A 15,712-nucleotide genomic window follows, 5' to 3' on the forward strand; every position below is an offset into this window, starting at 1 on the left:
GAGAATTACAGGTGTCCTCAGAAACCAGCAGTACAGACATAGCAGGAGTGTCTCTGGCACATGCAGATGGCTCCACTGCGTCCTGACTGCACTGCACCAAACAAACATTATAAAAAATAAAAAATAAAAAAAATTAAAAAATTTAAAAAAACAACCACACAGTGTAATGTTTTATAAAAGAGCAGACAAGCCAAATGACCTAAAATAAATGAGGAAAGGACATTTTATATAGATTCTCTCAACAAACATTACAAGGCTTGTACTAATCATTTAAATTTCAGATGATCATTGTCATAATTACAATTAACTTTGTTTCCTTTAAAAACCTGTACATTTTTTAAAGAACTAAGCTATTTCTTATTAGCCATCTTATAAGCTGGAAATACTCAGAAGCTCCCATCTCTCAGAAGACAGGCACAGCTCAAGCTCAAACAAATAGCCAAATAAACTCAGAAGCTTTGTGAACAGACAGGTCTTTAAGAGACAGGGTTTCTTGACTGCCCAGACTTTGAGCAAGAATACAAGTACACAAAACAGGGATACACCAAGACCAATAGCGCTGTTATTCATATTCATTGTTTGGCATCCCTCCTGAGTTTGTTGCAATAACCCCTTGCCCTTTCATTCAGTTTTAACCATAAGAAAAGTGAGCAGTTGCTATAACTACACTACCAACCCACACCTCTGATAGCTAGTTAGCCATCAGGTTTGATACAAATGTGCATTTGTTCCTACAAGATGACAAACTTGCTTTCAGTCTAAACAGAAATGATTCATGACTGGTCAAGTATGGCTAGCTTTGGGTTAGCTTTGATTTGCAGCCAATTATGTTAGTTGTCTCTAATTATTGGTTTAACAGATTCTGCGTTTAACTCATTTAAAATAGCCCTTACCTCATTAATGAGGTCCAGGATTTTCAAGTGCAGAAGTGTCCATTGACAACACAAGAGGAAGTTTCTTCTTGACACTTTCCAGCTGTAATAGGCAGCTAACCATGGTCACAACTGGTTGGTCTATTAAACTAAGGTAACTAACGTAGCTAGCTAAGAACTGTTTGAGTAAATTAATTATCAAAGGAATTAACACATATATGAATCCCAAAAACAAACAAACTTGAGCACTGGTTTATCAACTGATAAGAGCTGTAGTGAACTGACCTGGTCTGACCTTGTTTGTGAGGGATTAGGCAAAGAAAGTGCAAATCATACTGGTAAAAACTCTTAGGTGTAGCTCATTAGGTTATCTTATAGGTTATAAAGCACCACTTTTAATGCGTTGCAGGTACGTCAAGTCGGCAGAAAAACACCATTTTATGGTACCTTAAAGTGGCGGGTTTTTTTTTTTTACACCGTTTTAAAGTGACATATAAACGCCATAAAATACAGCATTTTTTAATTGTTTTTACGGTGTATTCTGTGGCGTAAAAACATCCAAAACTCTGCTTTTTTCCCCGCCGGTTTAGAAATAAAACGCATTTGATTTGAGGCGAATTTTGACTACTTCGGCTTTCCATATGCTCTGTTTGTTTTGCAGGCGTCGTATGAGTTAAGATATTGGTTGTAAGTAGGGAGTGAAATTGTAGTTTCACATACTATTTAGCATGACTAACGACTAAACATCTAAAATCGTTTTTATGTTAGTGTGTAATTTACAATCAGTATTCCGTTTTTTAGTTAACCGTATATTAATATTAGGCTAGCAGTAATGTTTACCTGTAATGTAGGTTGGCTAGCTAACGCTAGCTAATTTTGCACGTTTGAAAATTGTACGAACGTAGTTAAAATTATTTTTTAGGTTTTGTTGTTGTCAGCTGTTTGGGGATGCCTCGGGTAATTTCTTATTAAAAGTCATCATAAATGTCGACTCAAGCAGGTTATGAATTAATTACAACACGTTCAGTGGAATATACATTGTCTGGCCAAAAAAAAAAAAAGGTCTTAATATTTCGTTGGATCGCCTTTAGCATTGTTTACGGCACGCATTCGCCGTGGCATCGTTTCCACAAGCTTCTGCAATGTCACATTTATTTATATTCAGAGCTGCACTAATTTTTCCCCAAAATCTTGTATTGATGATGGGAGATTTGGACCACTGCACAAAGTCTTCTCCAACACATCGCAAATATTCTCAATATTTGTTCAGAACTGGACGCTGTAGTGGCCAATCCATGTGTGAAAATGATGTCTCATGCTCCCTGAACCACTCTTTCACAATTTGAGCCCAATGAATCCTGGCATTGTCATCTTGGAATATGCCTGTGCCATCAGGGAAGAAAAAATCCATTGATGGAATAACCTGGTCGTTCTGTATATTCAGGTAGTCAGCTGACTTCATTCTTTGGGCACATAACGTTGCTGACCAACCTGACCAACTGCAGCAACCCCAGATCATAGCACTGCCACCACAGGCTTGTACGGTAGGCACTAGGCATGATGGGTGCATCACTTCAGCCGCCTCTCTTCATACCCTGATGCGCCCATCACTCTGGAAAAAGGTAAATCTGGAATCATCAGACCACATAACCTTCTTCTATTGCTCCAGAGTCCAATCTTTATGCTCCCTAGCAAATTAAAGCCGATTTTGCCGGTTAACCTCACTAACAAGTGGTTTTCTTAAGACTACACAGCTGTTTAGTCCCAATCCCTTGAATTCCCTTTGCATTGTGCATGTGGAAATGCTCTTACTTTCACTATTAAACATATCCCTGAGTTCTACTGTTTTTCTACGATTTGATTTCACCACACATTTAAGTGATCACTGATCACGATCATTCAAGATTTTTTTTGGACCACATTCCTTCCTCAAAGATGATGTCTCCCCACTGTCCTTCCACTTTTTAATAATGCGTTGGACAGTTCTTAACTCGATTTTAGTAGTTTCAGCAATCTCCTTAGATGTTTTCTCTGCTTGATGTATGCCAATAATTTGACCCTTCTGAAGCAGATTAACATCTTTTCCATGACCACAGGATGTGTCTTTCAGCATGGTTGTTTAACAAATGAGAAGCGACTCACTGCATCAGTTACGGTTAAATAAATTGTTGCCAGTTGAAAGATAATCACCCAAACAGTAATTATCCAATGGGAGGCTCTTACCTATTTGCTTAGTTAAATCCAGGTGGTGACCTTTTTTTGGCCAGGCAGTGTATAACCAAATGCCAATTTAGATATGTGTGTGTGTGTGTGTGTGCTTGCTTGTACTATAACTTATTCTTTATCAGCTACCCCTTCAGCAGGTTCTATGACTTTCCTCGTTCCTTCAATACCTCCTGTGGTATGCATGCCACTCTCACTGTGACCTTGTTGGCAAATAGGAAAAACATTTACTCTGGTGATAAAGTATGATCTAGGGAGATCGACCTTTGACTCCTAAGGCACTACTTCTGATTGAGTATTTATTCCTCATTTTAATTTGGTTTATGACCGAGATGATCAAACTCTGACTCTAATAACTCTAATGTAACTCTAATCTGCACTCTGCCTCTCATGCAGGAGCCAGGAATTGCAAGGGATGCAGCTATTGCTATGCTATGGGTAGACAGAAATTGGACGCTGTTCTGTGGGCATGTCTGAGATTTTTGCCTATGACTGAGGAGGGTCACCAGAAAGCCCTCAGTGAGGTCTTGCAGGGAGATGACCGAGAGGCCAAAGAGTCCTTTCTGCTTATTTTTTAAAAAACGTGATTTTGAGTAGACATTGTGTTTGTGAGGTCAATCTATGAATATTATTACGGGAAATGAGGGTAACTTGAATACATTGGGTCCACTTGAAATTTATTGAGAGTGTAAAAATACTTAAATATAAAATAGTGGTCACATCCTGTCAAGCGACATGACTGCAAAGCTGGGTCAGAAGAACACTGGGAGTTGTATGTGAAGATGTAGCCCACATTATAACATTGAATAAGACAGAGGTTGACTTAAAGTGTTTGTGTGATTTAGACGGATGTGTCTTTATTCTTCTGAATGATCATCATCCTTTGTTTCAATCAAAATATTTATTTTAGTTGAGTAAAAACAGTTAAATTGCTAGCCACTACACAAAGTTTTTTACATTGTGCACTTCATTTTTGCACATTTTTTCCTAATCAATGCATACTTTACAGTACAAAATCTTTTGACTTTATGTAAACATTAAACATTCAACAATTTATCTGAAATGACTATGGACAAGAAAATCTAATCATGAAGTGCTATTCCATCCATAACTTGCAATGCACAGTCTAGGGAAGAATGAAGGAAGTCTTTTCCTAAGCCACTGATTTCCAGTTCTGGTCCTGGAACACACCATGCCCTGCACATTTGAGTCCTTTTCCCTGTTCTATCTCACCTATTCCAACTGATTTGTGGAAAGTAAAATGTGCCGGGCTGGGAGTATCACAGGAGCAGGGATGTTCTGACATGTTTTGAAGTATTCATATAAAATTCTCTCCAAATATGATAATGATTATTTATGTCAGTGTAGCATTTTCCAGTTAAGACGTTCCTGGTATCATTTGTGGTAGGTGTTTCTGATAAAAAGGTCTATGATTGCAGGTACAAGGTAGGTGGACCTAATAAAGCACAAATACATCCCAGTATCAAACTTAGGATAGAATTAACATACTCAGATATACCCGTCTAAATTACACCTAGCCTTTACAAAGCATGTAAATGTTATAATAAATGTATTATAAGCATTTTATTTTAACTTTTTGAGAAGCTATATATTATAGTGAGATCTGTTTAAATTAAGTGGGCCGGAGTGAACAAGTGTGCCGAAAAAAATGGCTTATGCTGCACAAATACAATTGCTTTTGTTTTGGCAATTATTGTGCTCATATTTTAAATTTTATTCATATGCAACTGCTTAACACATTTTAACCTCTATTTAATAAGAGATGAGAAGTTTAATATTTCACAATATGCTCTTTGGAACATATAGTACATTGAAATAGAAACAATACATCAATGCAATGGGAGAACACGCACGAAAATAAAGAAATACTGTTAAAAGATACTGTTACTGTGTAAGATTACTGTTAAAGATTACAGAGCCAAAATTACATATTTTCTCCTTTAACAAGTACCCTGAAATGCAGTTCGAGACTCAAACTCCCATAATGCACTGTTATTATTATTGGCTCGGCTGAAAATGGCCGCGATGTCAAGCGCCTCTGGAGGTTGTGCGCTTGGAAGACGTCTAGCTAAACTTACAGCGGCTTCTTCTGGATCGATCAGAGTCAAATCACAAGGAGAACCGCTGTACGTGCTGTCTCTTGAGCGTTACGGAAGAGACCCAGATTTTGTTTTACATTTTCCAGACAGTATTTCCATGTCAGACAGTCTGTTTGACGCTACCATCACCGACGGCGACTGCAAAATACGCGTTTCTTTGGACCCCAGCTTGAACAGACTTATTTACAGGAATAGACTTCGTTGTGGCGGCGTTGTGCGAAATGTGATCTTCTCGGCTGGGGACTCCGGCGAAGGAGACTGTCGAACATTGAATATCTGTAGCCTTGACGTGGATAATCTGTCGAGCTGCGATGCAGCTCTCTGCGCACTCTCTTCGGTGAATGTTGTGTCCCTGCCTTGGATGGGGTCCGAGCCGAGCCTCCTCCCGCTGCGAGCGCGGAGACGTACATATCTCCCGCTGTGGAATAATCACGATTTTACGGGGGAATTGTGGCGAGAGACACCACCAACCTCTGAAGCTGGCGAAGATGAGTCTGAAGAAGAGGTAGTGGAAGGTAGGTAGGTTCGCTATGCCTCAGCGAAACCTGCTGGGAAACTGCGCATTAATATCAAAACACACTAAAACATTTAAACAGTGACCAGCTCTCTTGTGTTGCAATTAGTTTTTTACCCTGTGCTGCTATTGTTTAACAGTGTATTTCTGTTCATGCTGACAAATGATGTTCTTTTAACAGACGGACAACCAGTAGTGTCACTAGCAGAGCTTCGTCGGCGTTTTCTGAGCGGCTCACGGCGCCCGAGAGGTGCTCTGTGCGTGCGGATTTTTCACAAGTCCAGACTGATGTATTATGGAAAAGCAGAACAGAGTTGTGAATGTCCATATAAGGTCAGGGATCCTGTCTATGACGATGGCGTGAAAGCTACCTGCAGTCGACATATAGAATTCACTGTTCCTTGCCCACCCCCCCATCTCTGTCACAGGCAGAGCTACAGGTTGGGGATGGCTCCATGAGTGTGTGTGTGGTGCTGTGGAACACTGTTTGTTTGGACTGGTACCGTTGCCTGCAGCCTGGTCAGGTTTTGAGGCTGAGCCGGTACCGGGTGAAAGAGAGCTACAGTAGCCGCAGTGGACAGGACTCGGAGCTGAATATCGGTACAAAGAAACATCACAAGCAGCTCCACTTCCATTGCAACTCTATTAAAAACATTTCCCATGCATCCTCACTCCCAACATACTTGTCACAAGTGGAAAAAGCTTCTCTGAGTCTTGTTCAGTAGCTTGTGTTTTTCAGTACGTCATTGGAACTGCTTTGTCTCTTCCTCTCCCTCTGCCTGTCACTCAGAGATCAGTCTAAACTCCAGAAATCCCACCGCTAAAGTCGGCATCGTTCCGCCGCAACAAGTGTCTCCGGATTGGAGTTTACCAGACCTGCCACACAACTTCCTCTCCAGGTATGCACCTACCTCATAAAGAGTGGAGCTTCTCTTTGCATGGCTCTTGGGTGCAGGTTCTCTGGCTCTTACACTATGTTATGTATCTTTGATCCCTCATCTTGAGCAAAAGTCTCCTTGACTGGCATGTTATGATCTTAAGACTGTTCCATTTTACACCGTTAAATATTGTTGGAGGTTTTTGCGCCCTATGTTCCAGCATTCCAGAATTGTCTTTGTAACTCTCCTAGTTTCCCCATGTTGCTTTTTCTTACCACTTTTATAAGTGACACATATAATGTGACTGACCTTAAGAGCTCCCTGCATACTTATGTTTTAGTAATGAGAAAGCTAAAGTCCTTTTTATGTGACTTTTTTTCCCCTCACCATTTTGTTAACTGTTTTGCATTCAATTACCCTCCAGGCAGGAGCTACTAAACTGTCCTCTTAGTAACATCTGTGATGTCATTGGTGTGGTTATCTTTGTGGGTAGACAAGAGCGTATCAGGAGTAAAGGTAAGACACATATGCAGCAAACACACTCATGCCGCAGCCGAGTGTGAATATGCAAGACTATCTTGTATCTTGTGACTCTGATCTTGTCTTGTGGTAGCACATTTTATGAGCAGCTCTTAAGCCCTTCACTTTCTTCAAGATGGGCGGAGGTCAGAAATCGAAGAGTACAGATGGCTCCAGTTGCAGGATGGGACTTCAGACCAGCCAATTGTAATCAAGCTTTTTTCTACATCACAGCCGGATATACAGAGTCAAATCCAACCAAGTAATTTCTCTTATTCTGTGGTGTACTATATTTATTCTTGTACCATGGCTACACAGAATTGCAATGTAATAATAATCGTTCTATTCTTATCTTTCTCAGTGTCACTGGTTGTTTGTACGAGGCTCAAGCTTATAAGAAATACAGTAGGCAGTGCTACAGCTTTTGAGTATCTGACCAACACACCACTTACTCAGGTGTATTGCACAGGTAACACAAACACACACACTTACCTACCTGGCTCTACACGCTTGGTAAATGATGCATAGCTAAGCTGTGACTGGCTGATGGTATGCAGGTACTGGGTCTCGCACTGTGATGCCATACAGAGGGCTCCGCCCAGTTCGACAGTTCTTGCAGTGGCTGAAGCAGGTGGACGAGGCCAGCGTGCTAGACAGGGCTGTGATTGGTGGACACTTCAGCTACCCACCCCTTCCTGTTTCCATGCAGAGCTTCATGGACAGCAGGCAAGGTAAAGAAAGAGAACACAATAATCCCTGCAGCAACATGGCCACACTTCGCTATGGCTGACAGGCTTTTGAGTCTAATAGTACGTGCAAGGCATACACTCTCTAATTTACAGTTTATACTGTTGCAGATCCCATTATGCCAGAGCCAGCTAAATTGTACAGTCATTGATTACCTGGCTTAGGAGGGTTGAGATTTGAATTGGGTAAGAAATAGTAGACTGGTTTTCAGTTCTTGACAAACATTCAGCACTCCATGTTGGATCATTTTATGGGGGTAGATACAACAATGATACTTGTTGAGATGGAGTAACAGACTTAGAGAAACAAAGAAACCTGCCCATAAGTTTGATCTGTTTGCTGTTATGTTCCTCGGTCATTTTTATGTTTCGATTTATCTGAGAGAGAAACATGAAAGGTGTGTGTGTTCAGGGGAAGCTGGTCTGATCAGTGGTGGTGAAATGAAGCTGCAGTGTGGTAGGATGCATTACAGAGAGAGGCGACGCTTCGCCGTTCAGTGCACGATCACTGCAGCCTGCTACCACAGCAGAGAGGTGTATATACACACACAAACACACACACCCATTCCTAATGGCACCTAAGTATTGCTATCAGTTTTGTAACGGGCTCTTTCTGATTCCTCCAGGGCCCTGAGAGGGTGCGGTATTCAGACCCACCGTCTGCTCAACTCAGCCCCAGAGTGGCAAGACAGAGAGAGGGGTGCGTGTGCAGGATGCTGCCATGTCTGGCATTCAGTATTCATTGCAAGTGTGCATGTGGGTGATTGCTGTTTGGTTGGCACTGCAGGCCAGAACCTTTCAGAACTCCAGCCAAGAGGAAGCTGCTCTTCCCCACTGGCACGCCCAACAGCAGCTGCAGGAAGAGGTAGTGTGTGCACATATATAGACAGAGAGACACTTGTGGTCCATGCTTACCGCTGTACTGCCGACCCAGCATGCATCAGCTTGTGTTCCATTTTGTCAGGCTAGCTCCGCCTCCTCAGCAGGCATCAACAGGGGAGGACCCCGAGAATGGTGAGAATGTGACTTCAGGCACACTAAGTATCAGTGACCTTGATCTGGAGCTTGATGTGCAGCATTTAAGAAAGTGTCATGAATGTAATTGATATGAAAGCAAAATTTGTAGTGTAAGATCAAGTGCAGTTATTGGAGATATTTTCTAGGAGGTTATCTGTGCTGTCTCATTCCTTTCTCTAGAGTTCTCTTTGTTTGACGGAGCTATGGAATTTTTGATTGGAGAGGAGGAGGAGGAGGAGGAGGATGAAGATGAGGAAGAAGAAGAAGAGTTCTCCACTCCACCCACTAGCCCCATGTCGTCCCGCCTTGGTTTAACTCATATTGCTATGGAGACGTTGCCAAGGAGCTTTTGTTATGAACGACGGCATGTCCAGGCTACTGCCGTGGGAATGCAGACCAACAGTTTCCAGAAACTCCTCCCACACAGAGAGCTGGAGTCTTTCACCCCCGCCCCCTGCTACACTGGCTACTTCACATTAACAATGAGAGGTGTGTACGGAATTTCAGAACATTGTCATTCTATCCCACATACACATTAGCACAAATATATTGCCAGGTAACTGTCTGGACCTAATGTGTGTGGGTCTGGCAGTGGGAGCTCAGTGGTTAAGGTACTTGACTTGTAATTGGACGGTTGCTGGTTCAAGCTCTACCACTGCCAAGCCCCACTGTTGGGCCCCTGAGTAAGGCGCTTAACCCTCAATTTCTCAAGTTGTACTCAGTCATAATCGTAAGTCACGTTGGATAAAAGTGTCAGCTAAATGCCATAAATGTAAATGTGTGTGTAGTACTGTCAGATGGACTTATGCTGGATGTCCTCTTCATCCCTGCCACTCCTGGCAACCTCCACTGGATGCCCCTCCCCCTTACACATGACAACACCTGGGCTTCTGTACTGTCACATGGTGGCTTCTCTCCACATGCCCCACCCCCAAGCCCAGGTAACATGATTCATTACGATGATGGTGGTCAAGTTGGTCATTCATTACGATGAGCGTGGTACTTCAGTTATCACCTCTATTTTTTCACCCACAGCTGACTTGATTGCCACAGCAACACAACTGACAAATAAGAGACTAGTATGTGTGCTTGAGGCGTGTGCACTGGGTGAAGACAAAGTGGAACTCGTCCTAAACCGTGCCTTTCCTCTGCGAAGCTGACTGTCCTTTAGAACAAAGTAGACGTCCCTTTTCCAGCCTAAGTCTTCTGGGGAGAAGGCCAACATTCCGTTTTCATGTATAATATTCTTGGTCATAACTGGATATAAATAGTAGAAATGGTCAAATTTTATTATTGAAATTCAGATATGTTTTACAGTCTTAATGTTTTCAAAATGAAATACATTATTAATATAATAATTAAGTGTTAATAATCTTGTTCTTGCACACTTTTTTTCTCTCTCTCACTCACACACACACACAGAGAAATGACCAGTACCCTGATCAATTATTTTAAAACACCTAATGGAAGCAATTTCAGCTTGGACAAATGTAAATACCTTTTTTTTTTTATTGTTAATAACTAATTTCATATTATTTATATCTTATTTTGTAAGGTAAGTATGACTTCATAGTAACTTGTGTAATTTTGGATTTCTTCATTCTGACTGTTTAGTATCTTATGACACAAACCCTTTGAAATAAATGTGTTTGTACACTCAGAGGTCCAGGACTTTATCATTTTCATAAACAATGTTTCCTTTGATGATGACAAATCTGATAAGCTCCTGATGGCTTCCAAATTGGTAGATAAGATGCTCCCATCTGTCAGAAGCACAAAACAATGAGTCAGATTTGTTCTCTAAACCCTGCTCCTAGTTTCTCTCCAAATACAAATTGCCATTCCATCAGTTTATAATCATAACAACACTTTAAATGGCCTAATACAAGACCATGTACCTAACATTTGAATCTAACTTTTTGTGTTTGTGTGTACCGTGGGGCGTTGATGATAAGTAGATCTCCTTGTTTCGTGGGTTCCAGTGATCCGTGTGAGTGTGAGCGTTTAAGAGCATAGGCTGCGTTTATAGTGGCGGCAGCCAGAGCTTCAGGCATCGACATTTGTAGTGTTACACAGGCCAGGTGCATTACCAAGGGCTAGCAAAAAAAAAAAAAGTGTTAACAACCCTAAGAAATGCATTATTTCACTGCATACCGTGAATGTTTCTGTACACATATGCTAGTTACCATTGAACAGCAGTAAGCATTAGGGTTGAAGTCACTGCCCAGAGATACTATAACTCCAGCATCCAGCATATCTCTGGCACGAGGACAGGGAAGCCTTTGTTGACAATACAAAGAATTTTTCATTACCACTATACTGCTGTGGGTCATGCATGGTACATAACTTAATGCTTTGTTAAAATATTTATAGCATTTTTACTTTGAACATCTACCTGAGAATATAGGCAGTGGTAGGCAGAAGGACAGCTGATGTCTTGGTTGTTGCCATGGCAGCAATGCCCTCGTCTGTCACTTCCTCCAGGTGACTTATTGCTAAAGCACCAAGCTGTGCCCCAAGCTGACATCAAGATTAACAGAAAGAAATTAACACATTCTGTGCATTAGTTATGTTTGTGTAGGCTTGCATATACTTTGAGATCTGAGTATGTGAATATAGAGTGAATTTAGAAAGTAGTCAGACCACTTATTGAACACTTTGGGTTGTAGATTTGATTTTGAATTGATATAATTGCTATTTTGCCCATCAATCTACACTTAACCACCCATATTAATAACGTGAAAACATTAGAGTTTTAGACAATTAAAAATCAAAAACTGAAATCTCTTATTGCCTTATATAATAATATTCAGACCCTTTTCTGTGGCACTCCACACTGTGGTCCGGTGCATCCTGTTCACTTTAATTATCCATGAGTCCATTTGTTGCATTTATGATTGGTTTGACAGTTTGCAAAGGACACACCAGGTTTTGTACAGACCCACAATTTACATGGCATTGTCAGCATTGTCTGGCGAAATTGGGCATCTAGACAAGAAGGGTATTGGTCAGGGTGGGAAAAAAGAGCCCAGTGATACTGTAAAAGAGCTCCGAAGGTCCAGTGCAGAGATGGGACAACCTACTGGACAGACAACCATCTCTTCAGCACTCCATAAATCAGCACATCGCCTGACTAATACCATATCTTCAGTAAATTGTTGTGGTAGCTTCACGCTGTGGGTGTGCGCACATGCTTGCCATCAAGTCTGACAATGCTTGAGAGGATGTGTCAAGAATAAGATATACTGAACAAAGCTAATTGTGCAAAGCTTAATGTATCCAAGAGGACTTGCAGCTGTAATTGCTGCTATGTATTGAATAAAGGGCATGAATAATTTCTGTTTTTGATTTTTAATTAATTTTGACAACACTTTGACTTCGTCATGTATGGTGAATGAGTATAAGAATAGGGGGGAATACCTGTAGACTGATGAGTAAAAAGGACAATTTTATCCATTGAAAATCAAATCCACACAAAGTGTGCAAGTAAAGGGGTCTGAATACTTTCTGAATCCACTGCATGTACAGTTATGTGCGAAATAATAGCAGTGTGTTTAAAACAACTGAGAAAAAGCTCAATCCTCATAATAGCATTTATTTCCATATAGACAAAGGCACTGGGAGCACTGCACGTTCAATTCCAAATGAAAACATGAACAAAATATCAATTTTTAAACTTAAAATGAAGAAAAAAAGAATAATGGGCAGTGTCATTTTCATTTACAAACTCAAATATTTACAGCATAAACTGAAAGATGTTTACAGATTTAGCTTTTTTGTTGATCACTGAACTAATATTTAATTATATAACCTTTATTTCTGATAACTGCTTTGCATCTGTGTGGCAACTAACATCTGACACCTGCGAACAGATATTCCAGCCAAAGTTAACTGAACTACATTCCACAGTTCTTCTGCATTCTTGGGTTTTGCATCAAAAACAGCATTTCTGAGGTCACTCCACAAATTCTCAATCAGATTGAGGTCTGGGGTTTGGGCTGGCCACTTCATAACATCAATCTTGTTGGTCTGGAACCAGGATGTTGCCCTGTCCATAGAATGTTGCACCACTTCTCTTTAGGCCAGTCAATGTGTTCTTTGGCAAACTGTAACCTTTTCAACATGTCTTTTTTTCAGCAATGGTACTTTACGAGGGTTTCTTGCAAATAGTTTGGCTTCATGTAGGTGTCTTCTGATTGTTGCAGTACTCACAGGTAACTGAAGATGATCTTTGATTTCCCTGGAGCTGATCATTGGATGTTTCTTTGCCATTCTTGTTATTCTATGATCTACGTGGAGGTTAGTGTTTCTTTTCCTACTACGTGTTTTGGGTTTTGTTTGCCATTTTAAAGTATTTGAGATCATTTCAGCTTAACAGCCAATTATTTTCTGCACTTCTTTATATGTTTTCCCCTCTCTAATCAACTTCTTGATCAAAGTTCTTTCTCCTTCGGTACAATGCAAGGGCTAAAACCAGCAGGTACAACATTTGCTGCCCTCCTTCTTTAAATAAGGGCCATAATTGACACCTGTTTCTTCATAGAATTAATGACCTCACTAATTGAACTCCACACTGCTATTAATCTGAACACACTTCTTTCATTAAATGAGTCCAGGACACCTAATTAGCAGCGTGCATGTCATGACTGTTGATTCTGTTGGTTGCCCACGACTCGGCTACACCTAGTCATAAATGTTTTCCCATGTTGTATTATCTTTTCTGCCAAAATCAGTAATTAAATACATTAGTGATGTATGACTGCTATTATTTTGCACATAACTGTATGCATGCATACACACCTGTGCAGAGTTCATTGGATGAAGTTCATCTCCATGGAAGTTGATGTTGAGGCCCATGTCTTTACCAGCCTGTAGAATTCGGCGGGTGGCACTCAGGTCAAAAACGCCTCTCTCACAGAACACGTCAATGTTGTCCACGTTAAGGTTTCCTGCAGCGATTTGCTTTTGTATTGCAGGCAACTGGACTGACAGAACATCTTCAGTTGCTTCCTCCATAGTCTTACCTCTGGACATGAACACAAGTGAAGAACACACTTGTGTGTAAGAGAAAGCACACTGAGAGTGAGTGCACAGGTGAGTGTGCCCTTTAACATCAGTTCTAAAACCCATCTGGGAGCACCCTACAGCCAGAGCATTTTATAACAGCTCCTAATCCACCCGAGCCAAGTATCCTACAGCTGTAGGATGCTGATTACTGGCTGAGGTGTGTTAGCAAGTGTAACATGGCAAAAACGTGTTTCGGTGAGGCTGGAGCTACATTATGAAGACACACTAGCAATGATTATACATTTGAAAATTTTACTTAAGCAAGAGACTGTACATATGCGAGAAATAGAAAGGACAAGTGTGTGGGGTATTTTGTTTTACCTGGGCACAGCATGCGCCCCACAGTATGTGGAGGATATCCCAATGGGCATGTTTCTCCGAGCAGCCTCTATAACACTCAGCATTTTTAGCTCTGTGTGGAGCTCCAGGCCGTAGCCGCTCTTACACTCTGCTAGCGTAGTTCCAGCCCTCAGCATGCGCTCCAGACGGCCCCTCAGCCCCTCCAGTAGAGACTCCGGGGACGCGGCACACGTGTGGCTTACTGTGAAGTGAATGCCGCCGCCGGCCTCATGCACCTGCATGTACGTGGCTCCGGCTAGCTACACACACATACACACACACAAAGAGTTATTATTTACATCCTGAATCACATACATGACAAATTCACCACGAATCTCAAGCTTACTGAAGTATTTAATATCTTCAAAAACAAATGTTATTTGTGACAGAGAAACATTTAATCAAATAATAGAAAAAACAGTTAATTTGGGAAAACCGAATAATTTGGCAGGGAGAAACGTAAGTGATTAAAGATCGTTTTGCTCTACCTTCATTGCAAACTCATGTACTCTGTCCCCAGCCCAAACCGGATGAGTGTGTGCATCAACCAGGCCTAGAAGAGAGCATGCTGTAAAGTTAACAAAGGGGCTTTTGGGTAGGATAGTTTGAAGATTTGCTCTGAGAAAGTTAGTGGCTGCAGGATGTATACTTAACCAGGAAGAACACACATGCCCGTAGCATCCAGAACTTTATCAAACACAGCTGCCCTGAACTGTGCTTCAATGGACTCTGCATTCCCCACAGCTTTTATTAGTCCATCACTGCATAAATAGTTTAACAATTATAAATCAATGCATTTGTATAACAAAGGTATTTTCATAACTTCACCATCATATTCATTTTGTTACTTATTCAGTAGTGTTTGAACAACCAGAAATGAATGCACACACACACCTAATAATCATATAAAAACATTACTTACTGTCCAATTATCACACTTCCATTCTCAATCACTGCCAAATTCTGCATCCCATCTTTGGTCAGATACCTCTCACCATTTTTACACACTAAAACCACTTGTTTTGCATTCTTCACCAAAAGCTTAAAGTTGCTGGACATTTTCTGCCAGTTTGCCCTTTGGAGCACACTCACTTTTAGAACGCTGAACTCACAGTTGAAAATGCAGGTAAATATTAGCAAAGCCCAAAATGAAGCGAGCTTCGGGGCAAAGGTTTCCTAAGGGGAGGGGCATACAGGTCATTTATAAGTGGAGAGTGTCAGGGGGTGGGAGTGCATCCCATTTCAAAAATGTAAACCAATCACCAGTGTGGACCTAGTGTGAGAACGCTAAGGTAAACAAAAAGGTTTACATGTTTGAATCCGAAATGTAAAAGTAGTAACAAACCGATTGTACATTAGGTAGATTGCGTACCACTGCCCCTTTCCACCCAGTTGTCATCGCTGAACTGGTCAGAAA

General features: G+C 41.1%; 2 protein-coding genes across 2 annotated transcripts; one reads left to right on the forward strand and one right to left on the reverse strand.

Annotated features, from left to right (window-relative positions):
• The first annotated feature begins 4,874 nt into the window (after positions 1-4,874).
• Positions 4,875-10,549, forward strand: si:ch73-71d17.2 (RPA-related protein RADX). Its single transcript, XM_027021798.3, has 15 exons — positions 4,875-5,730; positions 5,911-6,062; positions 6,158-6,329; positions 6,520-6,628; positions 7,032-7,123; positions 7,263-7,388; positions 7,488-7,595; positions 7,684-7,857; positions 8,285-8,406; positions 8,499-8,572; positions 8,660-8,737; positions 8,837-8,886; positions 9,070-9,378; positions 9,678-9,830; positions 9,925-10,549. Exons 1-15 carry the CDS (start codon positions 5,133-5,135, stop codon positions 10,047-10,049), a joined length of 2,442 nt encoding a protein of 813 aa, XP_026877599.2. The 5' UTR covers positions 4,875-5,132; the 3' UTR covers positions 10,050-10,549.
• Positions 10,515-15,701, reverse strand: amdhd1 (amidohydrolase domain containing 1). The gene is made up of 9 exons (XM_027021800.3): positions 15,218-15,701; positions 14,950-15,056; positions 14,784-14,848; positions 14,278-14,555; positions 13,690-13,915; positions 11,285-11,409; positions 11,076-11,169; positions 10,825-10,985; positions 10,515-10,652 (listed from the first exon to the last, which is right to left on the reverse strand). Exons 1-9 carry the CDS (start codon positions 15,352-15,354, stop codon positions 10,547-10,549), a joined length of 1,299 nt encoding a protein of 432 aa, XP_026877601.2. The 5' UTR covers positions 15,355-15,701; the 3' UTR covers positions 10,515-10,546.
• Positions 15,702-15,712: the final 11 nt, after the last annotated feature.

This window comes from Electrophorus electricus, chromosome 13 (assembly GCF_041902795.1).
Source record: "Electrophorus electricus isolate QZ-2024a chromosome 13, ASM4190279v1, whole genome shotgun sequence".
Taxonomy (NCBI): Eukaryota; Metazoa; Chordata; class Actinopteri; order Gymnotiformes; family Gymnotidae; genus Electrophorus; species Electrophorus electricus.